We start from the raw sequence: 14,895 nt of genomic DNA on the forward strand, positions 1-14,895 counted from the left end.
GAATTCTTAACCCTTGCAGTGGGGCTACTCGTGCACTGCAAGGGCTAAGTGCTCGTTTGTGTCTAGGTTATAAAAAAAAAAAGTTATACCCACTGGCTCTTAGACCGGACCCTGGAGCCTCGCTCCTCTCTCCCCTGCAGGGGTCTAAGGATCCTCGAGACATCATATTCTATATGGTGTATAGGACTTGAGGATGCTGAGGGACATGCCATTGCTGCAGCAGAGGTCAAGACAGGCTGGATGGAACGGAGTCACAGCCGTCCTGATTTGAGGTTCAGGTGAGCATAACTTTTTTTTTTTTACCTGGAAAGTAAACCCTTGCAGCGTGGGGGTAGCCCCACTGCAAGGGTTATGATTTATAATTCATAGTGTGACCAGTGTGTGTGTCTGTAGATGTTTTTTGTAGATTTTTATATATAACATATAGATTTAGTCATAGGAATTTCAATTTGGTATCATGCTCAGAAAAATAAGTAAAGTGGCTGAGAACTGTCTGGTTTCTTTATGGAAGAATTCCTTACCTAGAAGTTTTACAATGTGTGGGTTATCAAATTCTGCCATGAGTGCTGCCTCCCTCTGGAAGTCTGCCTGCATATCAGCTGAGGCCTCTTCTTTCAGCATCTTTACTGCCACCATGGTGAAGGATTCATATGGAAGTAGTCCTGGCGCCCTGCAAGACCATCAAATATGTTAATCTCACAGATTTTTAGGAATCGTGTAAATAAGCAGGGGCAAAGTGCTTCATGCAAATTTAAGAAAAGCCTTTTATGTATTATAAACCACTGTAGGGGATTTGAAACTGTGTCACTAAAATCCTTATATTGTACATCAGCAATTGTATGCTATTTTGTATACACAGATCAAAAGAAGATATTTACTAGCTTTGTTTCTTTTTGTCCCCATTTTATAAATGATTCTATTCTTTAGAATCCTGCCTTTTTATTGTTTTTTTTATCAGTCTGATTTTTTTTGTAGCTTTGTAACTCTCAGAAATATCATAATGCTATTAAAATAATTCAATAAACTAGAAGGGTCCTCATATCACTTCTCCTTCAGTGTTCCATATTGTTAATTAATCAGTATATGTATGTTTACTGTTTGCCCTGCACCTCATTTGCTAAGCAACATGATGGTGCTCAATCATAGCAATTACAAACTCAATTAATAACAGGTGCAATTGTGTGAAAATCCTGCATCTTTGTACTTGTGTTATTTTTAAGCACTGTTCTTTAAACATATACTTTGATACAACCTCATCAAAAGAATAATATAATGGATTACATATAATACCCACTAGGCAACACATTTCAACCCCCAGCATAATTCAGTTTCTTAGAAATGTGAACAGACAGGACAAACATGGTTCCGGAACCACACTACAAGAAATATGCCAAATGCTAAGAGCATGAAATGTGGAAATGTGGAAAGTAAGCTTATACACTACTAGGCATGTTTGCTGAGCACACGTGTAATGAGCCAGAAGGTTATCATTTGTCCAAAAGTCAAAACCAGCAAGGGGAAAGTGACTGCCCTAGATTTTGTTGAAATTTCCTGGAGAGAGTTTTGCACAGATCTATGATCCATCTCATCATTAATGGATAATACCTGTTATATCCATCCTGCTATTATGTTCTGAAGTCTCAGTTATCTCTTCATTCATTCCATATGTGGTTCATTTTTCTGAACAGACTCATTTACAATAGTTTTCCATGCACTGCTATTCTTACTCAATTCACAAAGCAGAAACAATCATTATTTGCCATAATAGTTATTACTATCAGCAATGGCAAGTTGCAACCAAACAAAGTGGAAAATCACAGTCATATGGATGAAAATTACTGTTATTAGGGCTGATAACCTGCTAAAGTGAGCGCAGGGGGCAATTCTTCAAATTAAAAGTAAGTAAAGATGGACATTAAGGCACTGGAGGAAATGATACAGACAGTGCAGGGAAAAATTAGAGGTCATTTCTATTTCAGTTTTGACATTTGTGCTGTGAAAAGCATTAGATGACATTTTGAGTCAAGTCAATGCACTTCTAACCTAAAAGATAAAAGAACAGTATGTTAAAAGTATTTCAGAGTCCAAGTTACTAGAGCACACTTCTTTTAGATACATTCACCCTGAGGATGAAAGCTCCAAGCTACAGACATGGTTTCTTCTCCCAAATTTAAATCATTCTCAGAGTTTCTGACAGAAAAGTAGATCCACCGTGTGACCCCCGAAACAGAATGTTTCTACTGTTTTCAATTTAAAAAAGTAGTGGTTTGTTTGATCTCTACTACAGATGTTAACTGTAATCCTGTATGTATACGTATTATCAATCAGAGAAAAAGCAATAATAACTTACCTTTCTAAACTGCATTTCCGCACCACCTGCATGGGCACTGGTGGTGTAGCCAAAAGCCAAGTGCCCATCAGCACTAGGGTTTTGTTGTGAATGAGGACACTATTCTGCCTGATTATAAAAGACATACAGGCTAGTATCATCATTGTAAGAGATCTGCAGCCTCATCTCCTTTCTGCCATAAAATACCAGATCTGCGATCCGACCAAGTTTCATGTTATACCCTAGATATTGGTTAAACAAGAAACATAGTCAGAAAGGTGCATCTAGGCTTTTGATGTTGTAGCCTTTTTTTTTCCAACTGATGAGCCTTCAAATAACATACTTCCTGCCCCTTTGTGTCTACACTCATTTCTCCATTATATCTATGGAGGGAGCCATGGTTGTCACACAGGCTGGATTTCATATACTGTATATATGCCTTTGTCCTCTGCATTACATGAAAGTTTAATGGGGCTAATTATTTAAACAAGACAAAAAATTTGATAAATGAAATGAGAACAAAATCAAAGTGTATGGCCACAGTTACCAAGCAGATTACTTCTTTCATGTACACCATGGGCAAGAACCTAGCTCCTATCCCCATTTTCTTTTCTCTCATTAAAATATGTTGCTATTAACAACAGTGCTATTTTTCCCTATTTTGTTTTTTATAAGTCAGCTGTTATGGACATTCAGTGCAAAAAGAGCAATAACTTATAGCAAGTTAGCAATCACCTCACTATGCCATTCTTGCACTTTTACATTGATTTGGGGCTAAAGAACACTTTTCTGTTGCAGTGCTTTGCGGTAACACATGCTTTAAAACAATGCAAAAGAACTGACAATTGTGAATGGGGCCTTAAGCAGTGTGTGTGTTTATCAGCTGCATGTTTTATAAGTATTTAGCACTTCCCCTTAAGAGCTTAGTAAATGGCATGACCCTTATTTCCTGCATTGACAAGCTTCTTGACTATATGCAGGCTGCAAACAGAATAAACAGAATGCTGCTGGTTGACATATTATTGGCACTCAATTCAAAATTATGTCTCAGGAGGCAAAATCATGCACTAGGGGAGAAAAGGAGGTTACTAAGTTTAGCAACAAGAATGTGTTTAACATAAGACAAGACAAATATTTTAACAGGAGCAGAAGGAGATGATTCGACTTTTGCTGATAAATGTTGTACTTGAAAACATATGGTCAAATGGTGCTAAAAAGTAAATCTGCAATAGACAGGGTGCATATGTAAAGAAAGAATGTCAAATGTATGTCTTGACATGGTTTAAACAATACACCAGATGTCTTATATACTATCAGGGGTTTTTAAAGATTGAATTCCATATTAACGGTGTTAACTGAATGAGACACTTCCACAGACGTAATTACAGAAAAAGGTGTCTTACATCCCAATTCCCATTGTTACCGTACTCATGGAGCATCAGTGTATCTGTATAGTGACATTATGATATTAGATTTTGCTATCAGCCAAAGTTGGATATACTGGTTGGCTCAGTAGGTTTGTCCTTATAGGTGGCAAAGGCAAAAAGGCAGCTGTACAATGACTGGGCACATATATTTCCCACCATCACCTATCCCAACTAAGCCAGGATAGGACAGGTAAATCAAGAAAATGTTTCACTTAAAAATGTGACCCTTGTAGAAGGAAAGTCTGCTTACAAGTTCAAGTATTCTAAGTCCAGCCCTGCCACCAGATGTTACTGCAGTTGAACCCTATAGCCATAGCCTCTGGTTCTGGTAAAACCAAGCAGCTGCAGAAATGGGGTCAAGTATGTTTAGAATTTCCACTGAATCTAGTATTTTTCAAAAGGTAAATAGCGACAATCATGGTGCAGTAGGCCATAATAAATCAGTCAATAGTTATCTCTCTTTGTGTTAAATAAGCCTAAAGATTTACTGTAGCAAAGGATAGGAACGTTATTTGTATCACTGTCCACCAAGACCCTATCCTTTGTGTAAGAGAGCCAAAGAGAGAGAGAGCATTCTTCCATTCTGGTGTCTACCACTTGGTTTACTAGTTGTCAAACTCGGGCTCTACTGTAACCCAGGGTAGTGAAACTTTGGCCCTCCAGTGGTGACTAAACTACAAATGTACAATGTAACATCAGTTGCTAGAGGATATAGGCTTTGCAACATCTATTTTCATAGGTACATTCCAGTTACTAATTTGGCCTTTTACGTTTAAATGCTTCTATATTTTCTGACTGATGCCTACTTTTGTGTGAAGCCACATATGTTTGTTTGTATATGTGAATCTGTGGAGTTTCTGTACACTTTTTTATTATTGATTTATATTCAGTAATATAAATAAAGTTTTTTTTATATTTTTCACTTTTAGTCAGGTAAATATGAAATATTGCATATTAATACTTCATATTTGCCTGTTTCTAGGTAGCAGACACAGCTCTAGACTATTTTCCATGCCAGGATAGCTAAAACTTTTTTGAAGTTGGGTATACACTGCTAGATTTTTGTTCATATGAAAAATCTCTTCTAAACATTCAGTAACGCGATCAGAGACTTGTAGAATGTAATTTGAAATTGTGTTTAATTTTAACACATCGATTTGGTAAAAGAATGTAGGTTCTCAAACAAAAACCACATTCACTGCTAGAATGTAATTTGTTCCATCCTGCTCCTTTGTATTTTTCAATACTACGTTCAACATCATGGCCAGCTTTAGATGAAAAAAAGCCAGAGGGCTCATTAGCACAGGTTCAAATTACATACACAAGACAATGACACATGCTGCCTCCTCATCCCCTCTGCCCTGTGTTGGTCCACACATAGTTTCAATGAGAGAGAGAGACAGTATAAATGCAAACAGCCTCTACTCAGCTCTCTCAACAAGAGTGCCTTCTCGAAATGTCAGTGTCATGCCTTTGATGTAAAGGGAGGTTCGTGATGTGAGATGGCCTCCTAATGTGAAGGGGGCTCCTGATGTCAAGGGGGACTCTGATGAGAAAGGATGATTCTGATGAGAATGATGATTTTTTGTGTTTTCACATTTGGCCCCCCGTTAAAATCCATACCAGATCCCTATATCAGATAAGACAGATATCTCAGGCATTTTTACATTTATGGTTTTTAAATTTTAGAATAGGGTGCCTCGAGATTTTGCACACTTTTAAAAGGTGTCATGGCTGAAAAAAGGTTGAGAATTGCTGCTTTTGAAAAGCAATAATACTCTGTGACACATGTCATTGGTGCACACTGTAATAAATATTTTTTAGCGTAATTCAGATTTTCCATAACTTGTTAAAAAAAGAAAGAAACAAAAAAAGAATAAAATTGATCCCAAACCACTTTAGTTTCCAGTAACCAGGGATATTGGTAAGTACCATTGTGATTGGCGCCAGGTGGTGATGCCCTGTGATTAATCCACTTCAAGCAAAAGATTGCTGCCCCTGTATATGGAAACATATGATACACATGTTTTGAACACGGAATGCATAATTACCTGGCTTGAAAGACTCTCCCAAATGCTCCTGCTCCAATGTCCCTGACATATTCTATATTATTCCTAGGATATTCAAGACTGATGAGTTTATGGTTAAGAAGCAGAGGCATTCTCTGATACATGGGGTTTGGATGTAATCTGTCCAGGACAAGCTCTGAAGGAAGGGCTGTTAAAGTTGGAGCAGCAGTTTCCCTGAAATAAATGTAATTCATTGTCATTAACAAAGTACTATTTATTTAATGTTTCATGTAACTAGAGAAACAAAATCATATTGGAATATATATTCACACCCTGCAAAATATTGAGATATCAGCAATCATAGAGAGAGAAGGTATGTGGCTGTATAAAACACAAGGCCGCAGAGGTTTTTATAGACGTAATGACATTTGCAGTGACCTGCAACCTTACTTTTTGTTCTAAAGTAAGCTGCAACTAAAAGAAATGAAGAAATGTAGAGCTTGCATTTGCCAAGCTTCTAAATGTGCTACTTGCCTGGCTGTTATGTTGACCCTCTGGTTTCAATACAATAAAAATAATGCTCTTGAACAGGTATACAGATCAAGAAGTTTAAAGCCATTATCTGCATACCTGTTCTAAGTCAGGTCAGAGGCTCAGAATGACAGCCAGGTAGCTAGAATTTGCCAACTAAAGCCAGGTATACACAGCTCTATTTTTTTTTTATCAACCTGTGGGCTGAAGGAAAAAAAATTGAAGATATTTCCCATTAACACTTGCAAGCGTTGACAAATCCCCCGCTGTTTCCTTTGAATTCTCACATAGGCTTCTGGCCGCTATCATAATACCAAAACGGAGCTAGCAGTTAATTAACTGCTACCTCTGTTCAGCCGAGAATTTTCCAACTTGCTTCTTTGATCAGTTGATCGAGGAAGGCCGGGTAGAAGGGTGCCAACAGTGGCACCTAAGCAGCAAATTTTGAACGGTTCATCAAGAACAGGTGGGAATTCATAGCGTGTATACCCAGGTTAAGAAGTCAGAAAACCTCCATGCTTCTATCAGGAAAGCTTTTCTTTAAATGTATGGACAGTACTGTATGTGCAGCAAAGAGATCTTTCTGGGCATTTAGTACAGATGAAAAGAATACTGCAAATTTTCAAGCCTTGTTAGAACGTAGCTTTTTGAGATAACATCAATATGATTGCTCTTTAAAGTAAACCAATTATTTTCGCTATGCAGAGCAAAGCAACATGTTTATTTTAGTGCCAGCCTACCCAGCTGCTTTTACTCATATTCGCAGGCAAAGCTGAACATGTTTTTGTACCTAGGTTTACTTACAGTCATCAGCAATTGTGCTGCACATTTAAGGGAGTTTTAGATATTTCTAGATATTTCTGTTAGCACATACAAATGCTGACATACAATACAGATGATTATTTTAGGCTAAAATCTTCACTTGCAAGCCAGTAAATATACGCAGTGGTGAATAAGCAACAAGCAGGTCAACAATTCACTTTCTAAATAAAGTAGATCTTAAAAACCTATTGAGGCCAACGGCTTTAATGTTCATTATCTTGTTACAGAAACCTAGATTTCCATTAAATGGGAAATCCAGATGAGTGCCCAATGGTGGAGTAATGGGAAATCCAGATGAGTGCCCAATGGTGGAATAATGGGAAATCCAGATGAGTGCCCAATGGTGGAGTAATGGGAAATCCAGATGAGTTCCCAATGGTAGAGTAATAGGAAATCCAGATGAGTACCCAATGGTGGAGTAATGGGAAATCCAGATGAGTGCCCAATGGTGGAATAATGGGAAATCCAGATGAGTCCTGCAAATACTGTATGCTTCATAACTACAACAAAACCTCTGCTGCAGAATTGGCATTGACTAAACAACACAAACAAATGACCCTTTTATAAATATGTGTGTTTTTTTCTGCACTAACAATAAAGAATTACACAATTAAACAATGAGTTGCATGAAACAATTACATTTGTACAATTATACAAACATAAAACAGTGTTAGAACAGTGACATCTCTACTCTGGAATAGAAGTGAATGACATTAGCAACCACAAAAACATATACCAAATGTTAAAAGAATAAAATGTGTAAAAATACTATACTGACTGTAAAGGATATATAAGCATTTTTACACACACTCTTTCTTTTACTTACTAACTGACTGCTACGTTATGTCCTAAAAGAAAACATAAAGCCTCCTTGTTCTTCTTATGTAATGTCAGGATTACTCTTCATTCAAGCTTCTTTGGGGTAAGCACCACACACATCGAATTCATATGGCTTAGTCCAGCTGCTCACAGAATGATTCAGATATGTTGAGAAGCAGTTTGAAACAGACATTCCTGTAAATGGGAAATCCAGATGAGTGCCCAATGGTGGAGTAATGGGAAATCCAGATGAGTGCCCAATGGTGGAATAATGGGAAATCCAGATGAGTGCCCAATGGTGGAGTAATGGGAAATCCAGATGAGTTCCCAATGGTAGAGTAATAGGAAATCCAGATGAGTACCCAATGGTGGAGTAATGGGAAATCCAGATGAGTGCCCAATGGTGGAATAATGGGAAATCCAGATGAGTGCTCAATGGTGGAGTAATGGGAAATCCAGATGAGTTCCCAATGGTAGAGTAATAGGAAATCCAGATGAGTACCCAATGGTGGAGTAATGGGAAATCCAGATGAGTGCCCAATGATGGAGTTTGCCACTGGGTAAAACCAGCAGGCAAATACTGTATGCTTCATAACTACAACAAAAGATCTGCTGCAGAATTGGCATTGACTAAACAACACAAACAAATGACCCTTTTATAAATATGTGTGTTTTTTTCTGCACTAACAATAAAGAATTACACAATTAAACAATGAGTTGCATGAAACAATTACATTTGTACAATTATACAAACATAAAACAGTGTTAGAACAGTGACATCTCTACTCTGGAATAGAAGTGAATGACATTAGCAACCACAAAAACATATACCAAATGTTAAAAGAATAAAATGTGTAAAAATACTATACTGACTGTAAAGGATATATAAGCATTTTTACACACACTCTTTCTTTTACTTACTAACTGACTGCTACGTTATGTCCTAAAAGAAAACATAAAGCCTCCTTGTTCTTCTTATGTAATGTCAGGATTACTCTTCATTCAAGCTTCTTTGGGGTAAGCACCACACACATCGAATTCATATGGCTTAGTCCAGCTGCTCACAGAATGATTCAGATATGTTGAGAAGCAGTTTGAAACAGACATTCCTGTCCTTTACGGTAATTACAGCATTTGTATGACCAGCATTTGTTATGTCTTATGAATGATAAAAGTTCGAATTCTCAAATTTATAGTAGCTGTTCAGCTGGCAATAAAAATTGGTAATCCAGCCTATATAATGCTGTCCTAATCAAATACAGAAGTGTCAGAACTGACAAAATGTAATATATATGTTTTGAACTCACTGAAGCTTCCAGGAGTTATGCTTGGAATTATACACCAGGGTTCTACCTGCTTCACCTTCTCTTATCTGCAGCATGAAATAACTAACAATCTTTCTGAGAGTTCACAGCTCGGTAACTAAAATGTAAGGGACCCATTGGTAACTTTATACCCCCATGAGGTCACTGATGCCCCCTCTATACAAGCTGAACTAAAGCCTTACCCATGGGCAGACTGTCAACACATGGGGCCCCAGGGCAATTTAAGATTATGGGGCTCCCTTGTGCTCCACCCATATACAAGCCCCACCCGCATATATATTCTTGCACCCCCTGTATACCTCTACCTACACTGTTCAGCTCTGCACCCCCTGCATCCCTCTTCCTACAATGTTTACCTCTGCACTCCCTGCATCTTACATTTCTTACATCGGCATCCCTCTTCCTACACTGCTCACCTCTGCATCCCTGCATCTCTCTTCCAGCACTGTTCACCTCTTCACTCACTGCATCCCCCTTCCTACACTGCTCACGTCTGCATCTCTCTTCCAGCACTGCCCACATCCGCACCCCCTGCATCCCTCTTCTTACACGTCTCACCACTGCATCCCTGTATCTCTCTTCCAGTACTGTTCACCTCTTTACTCCCTGCACCCCCCTTCCTACATTGCTCACCTCTGCATCTCTCTTCTAGCACTGCTCACCTCTGCCCCCCTGCCTCCCTCTTCCAGCACTACTCACCTCTGCACCCCCTGCATCCCTCTTCCTACAATTTTCACTTCTGCACCCCCTGCATCCCTCTTCCTACAATTTTCACCTCTGCACCCCCTGCATCCCTCTTCCTACACTGTTCATCTCTGCGCCCCTCTTCCTACACTGTTCACCTCTGTAACGCCTGCATCCATCTTCCTACATGTCTTACCTCTGCACCCCCTGCGTCCCTCTTCCTACACTGCTTACCTCTGCACCCCTCCATCTCTGTTCTAGCACTGCTCACCTCTGCCTCCCTTCCTCCTTTTTTCCAGCCCTGCTCACCTCTCCATCCCTCTTCCTACACTGCTCACCTCTGCACCCCTGCATCCCTCTTCCTACGCTTATCACCTCTGCACCCCTCTTACTATGCTTCTCACCTCTGCACCCTCTGCATCCCTCATCCTACACTGCTCACCTCTGCACCCCTGCATCCCTCTTCCTACGCTTATCACCTCTGCACCCCTCTTACTATGCTTCTCACCTCTGCACCCTCTGCATCCCTCATCCTACACTGCTCACCTCTGCACCCCTGCATCCCTCTTCCTACGCTTATCACCTCTGCACCCCTCTTACTATGCTTCTCACCTCTGCACCCTCTGCATCCCTCATCCTACACTACTCACCTCTGCACCCCCTGCATCCCTCTTCCTACACTGTTCATCTCTGCGCCCCTCTTCCTACACTGTTCACCTCTGTAACGCCTGCATCCATCTTCCTACATGTCTTACCTCTGCACCCCCTGCGTCCCTCTTCCTACACTGCTTACCTCTGCACCCCTCCATCTCTGTTCTAGCACTGCTCACCTCTGCCTCCCTTCCTCCTTTTTTCCAGCCCTGCTCACCTCTCCATCCCTCTTCCTACACTGCTCACCTCTGCACCCCTGCATCCCTCTTCCTACGCTTATCACCTCTGCACCCCTCTTACTATGCTTCTCACCTCTGCACCCTCTGCATCCCTCATCCTACACTACTCACCTCTGCACCCCCTGCATCCCTCTTCCTACACTGTTCATCTCTGCGCCCCTCTTCCTACACTGTTCACCTCTGTAACGCCTGCATCCATCTTCCTACATGTCTTACCTCTGCACCCCCTGCGTCCCTCTTCCTACACTGCTTACCTCTGCACCCCTCCATCTCTGTTCTAGCACTGCTCACCTCTGCCTCCCTTCCTCCTTTTTTCCAGCCCTGCTCACCTCTCCATCCCTCTTCCTACACTGCTCACCTCTGCACCCCTGCATCCCTCTTCCTACGCTTATCACCTCTGCACCCCTCTTACTATGCTTCTCACCTCTGCACCCTCTGCATCCCTCATCCTACACTACTCACCTCTGCACCCCCTGCATCCCTCTTCCTACACTGTTCATCTCTGCGCCCCTCTTCCTACACTGTTCACCTCTGTAACGCCTGCATCCATCTTCCTACATGTCTTACCTCTGCACCCCCTGCGTCCCTCTTCCTACACTGCTTACCTCTGCACCCCTCCATCTCTGTTCTAGCACTGCTCACCTCTGCCTCCCTTCCTCCTTTTTTCCAGCCCTGCTCACCTCTCCATCCCTCTTCCTACACTGCTCACCTCTGCACCCCTGCATCCCTCTTCCTACGCTTATCACCTCTGCACCCCTCTTACTATGCTTCTCACCTCTGCACCCTCTGCATCCCTCATCCTACACTACTCACCTCTGCACCCCCTGCATCCCTCTTCCTACACTGTTCATCTCTGCGCCCCTCTTCCTACACTGTTCACCTCTGTAACGCCTGCATCCATCTTCCTACATGTCTTACCTCTGCACCCCCTGCGTCCCTCTTCCTACACTGCTTACCTCTGCACCCCTCCATCTCTGTTCTAGCACTGCTCACCTCTGCCTCCCTTCCTCCTTTTTTCCAGCCCTGCTCACCTCTCCATCCCTCTTCCTACACTGCTCACCTCTGCACCCCTGCATCCCTCTTCCTACGCTTATCACCTCTGCACCCCTCTTACTATGCTTCTCACCTCTGCACCCTCTGCATCCCTCATCCTACACTACTCACCTCTGCACCCCCTGCATCCCTCTTCTTACAATTTTCACCTCCGCACCCCCTTTTCCAGCCCTGCTCACCTCTCCATCCCTCTTCCCCCTGCACCCCTCTTCCTACATGTCTCACCTCTGCACCCCCTGCATCCCTCTTCCTACACTGTTCATCTCTGCACCCCTCTTCCTACACTGTTCACCTCTGCACCCCCTGCACCCCTCTTCCTACATGTCTCACCTCTGCACCCCCTGCATCCCTCTTCCTACACTGTTTACCTCTGCACCCCCTGCATCCCTCTTCCTAAACTGTTCACCTCTGCACCCCTGCATCCCTCTTCCTGCACTTTTTACATTTGCATCCCCTGCATCCCTATTCCTACACTGTTTAAATCTAAACCCCCTGCATCCCTCTTCCTACACTGTTCACCTCTGCATCGCCTAAATCCGGGAGAAAATGTTTCTCTCCTGAGCAGCCAGGAGCTGCTATCTAATAGCGGGAGACTCCCGGAACGTCCAGGAGAGTTGGGATGTCTGAGTCTGCCCCTGGCCTTACCTTGCAGTAAGGCTCTGTTCACACCAGGGCATATAGTGAATGTGCATGAAACGCACACAGAATGCGCTTGCATTGCCATTACTGGGTAATGGCACCCCAAACGCAGCTGAGCAAACGCGCTGTTTTTCTGCACAATTGCGTTCGTGAGAACGTGCACAAACACGCAGAAAAAAAGATGTGGAACTCATGTTGCCAAATTCGCGACATGCACTACTTTTCTGCATTTGGCAAACATCCAGGGACCCAATAGGGATAGTAAGTCTGTTGTGCAATCTTTGAATTCTGCAATTAATGAAGAATAAGCACACTTCTGCACTTATCATAGCACTTTTATGCCATCTACAATGTTACTTTTTTTTACCCTTGATTAAGACGCCAATAAGCATTTTACAACAGTGCCAGTATTCAACTGGAAAGTTATGTTTGAGGAATAAACTGTTTGCTTTAACATTAATCCTCAATTCAGAGATTCTCAGTCTGTCTCCAGTGTTGAATGTTAGGCTTAAGTTACACATGAACTGTAATACATAATGTGGAAATACCTGCTTATATTCTTCAGTTTCTTCTGTCTGCGGCAGCAAACAAGAGCCACAGTTATCACTAATATCAAGGCGGCAAAGCTGGAAATAGCAGATATAATCAGTGTCATGGAGTGTGCTGGAGAGAAGGATGAGGACAATGATGGTATAGCCGGAGCTTCAAATTCAGTTTTTATAGTTGCTGGTAAATGTGGTACACCTTTAAAGAGGGATCAAATAAAAAGTGTAAGACTGATATGTAAATAAAAAAGGAAACCAACACTTCCAGGGGTGTCAATTTTTTGATCCCCTGCTGCACTCTTTGTTTCGTCTTACAGGTCCTTCCATCACTACAGGACACAGTAGTGGCAGTAGTGATATAGGGCCAGCAGATTGAGCTGCTGTATGCAGTGGAGAACCAGGAATCCAACATACCTGGGAGGGTTGGATTTTAAATGCTATTCAGCCAGTGGTTTTGTGAACTGCAGCAGAAATTGGTGGCATCAGAGTCACTTTTAACTATTTCACAGTTTGCTTATATTATGGACTGATTAGCTTCAGCTGGAAGCAACACTTAACTTCTTCTAACAATCAACTGAGCCATTCTCCTGTCATAAAAAAGGGGCAGTAGAGGATCTGTTACTAGACTGTGGAATGGCACAGGATGGCACTAGCACTAGGATGAATCGGGGTTTAGTTGTAAATTGTGTACAGCCTCGGATAGTGTTCAGTAGAACTAGAACATTAGATTACTGGGGACAAGAGACTTTCTTTAAGAGGGCTGGACTGCTGCATCACTACATATAAGTAGACAACATAAGCAATTTCTACTGTGTGCATATTAGCTAATAATATTCAGTTTTGGCTGTAGTGTGGTTTCAACGGAATTATGTATAAGTATGATATTCATATTTTTTTTTAATATCAAGTAGATTAAATTATTTTTTTGTCTGCATGGAATTTTTTTTCTATATATTTGCACAATACGGTTTATAAGGGTGAGTTATAGAGGCTTCAAACCCCTACTGACTTGTACAAGCATACAGGTATGTGTGTGTGGTAAAAGAACTGTAAGGCATTTATGGCCTCATGCATTAAGGAATTAAAGCTAGGGTGTACAGAGTGCATTAATATGCAACAATCAATTAGATACATTTTATAAGATCCACCTCTTGGTGGTTTTTATTAGTTACTTGAAAATCAGGGCAGTCTTGGTTTATATCCATGAGACTGAATCCTACGTACAACTTCAATTCTTTGTCTTGTAACATTTGGTTGTTTTCTAAAATTCAATGTGAGCAGCATACAGTAAACCAAAAAGTACTCTACCTGCCCTACATAACGGAATGTTGCAGTACTCCCATTGAACATTGGGATCTGCTATATAACACCAAGGACGATCGTGTTCTCCTCCTGGGTTTCTACAATAATTCTCAGAATTGGCAAGCTCTTGAAAAACATCTGGCATCCTTCTGTGTAGCTGAGGTAGCTGCAAAGACAATTAAAAATCCCTCACTATTTTAATTATATGCACATTTTGGTAAAGTGCTAATAAACAATATATTCATAAAAAGTAGGGATGCACCGATACCGATACAAGCATCGGTATCTGCCGCGATACCGAGTATTTGCATGAGTACTCGTACTCGTGCAAATACTCTAATACATAAAACGAGTACCTGTGCCGCGTCCGCCATCTTCAGGGACCCGAATCCGCCGCACACACGCGTTTTCAATGAAGCAAGATTGCCGCGACCTCCTCTGTCATCTGCTCCATTCTGACCTCTTCTCCCGCTGATTGGCCGATTTGATGATTGACAGGCTTCCTCACCAGTCAGGAGTG

At 41.5% G+C, this 14,895-nt stretch overlaps 1 protein-coding gene across 1 annotated transcript in view; it reads right to left on the minus strand.

Annotated features, from left to right (window-relative positions):
- Positions 1 to 14,895, minus strand: part of MUSK (muscle associated receptor tyrosine kinase) — a 144,451-nt gene that overhangs the window by 18,168 nt on the left and 111,388 nt on the right. The window contains exons 12-14 of the mRNA XM_018557220.1: positions 13,077 to 13,254; positions 5,808 to 5,999; positions 522 to 670 (exon numbers count right to left, since the gene is read on the minus strand). Coding sequence (XP_018412722.1) covers positions 522 to 670; positions 5,808 to 5,999; positions 13,077 to 13,254 — 519 coding nt within the window. The remainder of the gene's footprint in view (positions 1 to 521; positions 671 to 5,807; positions 6,000 to 13,076; positions 13,255 to 14,895) is intronic.

This window comes from Nanorana parkeri, unplaced genomic scaffold (genome assembly GCF_000935625.1).
Source record: "Nanorana parkeri isolate BGI_ZX_2015 unplaced genomic scaffold, ASM93562v1 scaffold274, whole genome shotgun sequence".
NCBI lineage: Eukaryota > Metazoa > Chordata > Amphibia > Anura > Dicroglossidae > Nanorana > Nanorana parkeri.